Consider the following 2,358-nt stretch of genomic DNA (forward strand, 5'->3'; position numbering starts at 1 on the left):
AAAAAAAAAAAAAAAAAAAAAAAAATCTCTGTCTCTGTTTAGTTCAAAGAACACCTATACCTTTAACCTCTTAATCTCATTTTTCTTTTCCATTTAATGCTTTTAATTTTTAAAAAATAATTTGACCGTGTCTCTGTGCAATGGATATGTGAGGTTAGTACAAGAACCAGTCTTGATGCTTCAGTGTTACGGTTCACAGATTTGGTATGGAATTTTGCATACAGAAAATTAAAATCGGTGCCTCAAGTGGAATTCTTTGACGTCCTGTTGCTGGCTCAGATGATCATGTGTTTACACCTCTTATTTACATAAAAGCGGGAAAGTGGAAAGACGCAGAGTGCTAGATAATACAAGACTCTTGAAAGTGCCTTTTATTTCAGTGTGAAGGTATCTAATATGGTGGGAATTCTAAGTAAAATAATGAAGGCAGAGGATAGTGATGACTGTGGACGATCTGTGAAGCTGTTCTTTTTCCTTATTCCACTCTTGTTTCTTTTTTCTTCTTGTTTTTGTTTTGTTCTGTTATTTTGTTGTTTGTTTTTTTGTCTGAAGATTGGGTTCTATCTTATTCCCCTCTTAATCAGCCCCTTAATCTACTCATTCCTGCAATCCCTATAGTCCATTCTCCTGGGAAAGATGCTAGATAAATTACAGTTACTTAATTTTCTTTACTTATGGTTATTATTTTGTGTATTTCATTATGTATTTTAGTACGTAGTAAAACAAGTAGTATACATTTAATCAAGATGATTATTATATATTTTTAACCAGAATATGCCACAGCATTTGGTCGAGGAGACCTCAAAGAATGTATCAAAATGCCATATTTACCAGGACTGCAAAGCTGCCAAAAAAGTGTAAGTTCAACTTCACTAGAGGTCCCGAAAGGACTGCCGCGTGCTGATGCCAAGGTGTCTGCAGTCAGGTAGATCACTGCTGTTTAAGTCTCATTTTGTATTTTTAGTAATACTGCTGAATGTGAGGTTTTCCTGGCCAGTGAAACTGAATTCATTTTTGCCTGTTGTTTATTTGTTTATCATAAATAATTTAATTTTTAAAATCTAAGCCATTTTATTCAGTTTGACAAGTCGGCACTTTTGTCTGTTTTCAGGTGACGTTACCAGAAAAGATTCAAGGACATTTTGTTTTTTCTAATGCTAAAAATTAACACTCTGCAAATTAAAAAGTTTCAGTTCATTTCTAGTCTGACTGAAGTAGTGTGAAGGAAGATTCTGAATGAGATGTTGGCCTATTTGACATCCTGCATTGACTATCAGAAACAAATTTTTCTGCCAGAAGAGTCTCCTTGACTTTGAATACTGACATTTGAAAATATTATTAAAATACTTTTCCTGCTAAAAATCAGACTGACTGACATGCTATTAAGTGAAAACTCAGCCGGGCACGGTGGCTTATGCCTGTAATCCCAGGACTTTGGGAGGCCAAGGAGGGTGGATCATGAGGTCAGGAGATTGAGATCATCCTGGCTAACACAGTGAAACCCCGTCTCTATTTTTTTTAAGAAGGGGTTTCACCATGTTGGTCAGGCTGGTCTTGAACTCCCGACCTCAGGTGATCTGCCCGTCTTGGCCTCCAAAGTGCTTGGATTTCAGGCGTGAGCCACTATGCCTGGCCCAAACCCCGTCTCTATTAAAAAAAAAAAAAAGAAAACTCTCCAAAGGGATCTCTAAGTCAATAAGATAGTCTCACATTCTATACAGCTTTTGCTTTGATTTATTTGTTTGTTCTTCAGGTACTTGTTGAATGTCTAGAAATGTCTAGTAGTTATACATTCTGGTAGCATTTAAAAAAAGAGAAGCACTTGGCTGGGCATGGTGGCTCACGCCCGTAATCCCAGTACTTTGGGAGGCCGAGGCAGGCAGATCACCTGAGGTCGGGAGTTCGAGACTAGTCTGACCAACATGGAGAAATCCTGTCTTCAAAAAAAAAAAAAAAAAAAAAGTGAAGCACTTACAGCAATGTGTAATGCCATAGTAGGTACTACGTAGGAGTCAGATGATGTTACTCCGTTTCTGTGAAGGTAATTGGTTATGGGTTTTCAAAAAGTTTCAACCAGGCCAGGTGTGGTGGCTCATGCCTGTAATCCCAGCACTTTGGGAGGCCAAGGCAGGCAGATCACCTGAGGTCAGGAGTTTGAGACCAGCCTAGCCAACATGGTGAAACCCCGTTTTGTAAAAATACAAAAATTAGCTGGGCGTGCTGGTGGGTGCCTGTAATCTCAGCAACTTGGGAAGCTGAGGCAGAAGAATCACTTGAACCTAGGAGGCAGAGGTTGTAGTGAGCTGAGATCGTGCCATTGCCCTTCAGCCTGGGCAACAGAACAAGACTCCATCTTAA

The 2,358-nt window shown here is 39.0% G+C and overlaps 1 protein-coding gene across 2 annotated transcripts in view; it reads left to right on the plus strand.

Annotated features, from left to right (window-relative positions):
• Window positions 1-2,358, plus strand: part of CUNH8orf89 (chromosome unknown C8orf89 homolog) — an 18,699-nt gene that overhangs the window by 2,059 nt on the left and 14,282 nt on the right. Inside the window, exon 2 of one of the 2 annotated variants that reach the window (XM_037745052.1) lies at window positions 772-925. In XM_037745052.1, coding sequence (XP_037600980.1) covers window positions 772-925 — 154 coding nt within the window. The remainder of the gene's footprint in view (window positions 1-771; window positions 926-2,358) is intronic. The other variant, XM_037745054.1, reaches the window with a different exon arrangement.

Source organism: Cebus imitator, unplaced genomic scaffold (genome assembly GCF_001604975.1).
Source record: "Cebus imitator isolate Cc_AM_T3 unplaced genomic scaffold, Cebus_imitator-1.0 Scaffold9, whole genome shotgun sequence".
NCBI lineage: Eukaryota > Metazoa > Chordata > Mammalia > Primates > Cebidae > Cebus > Cebus imitator.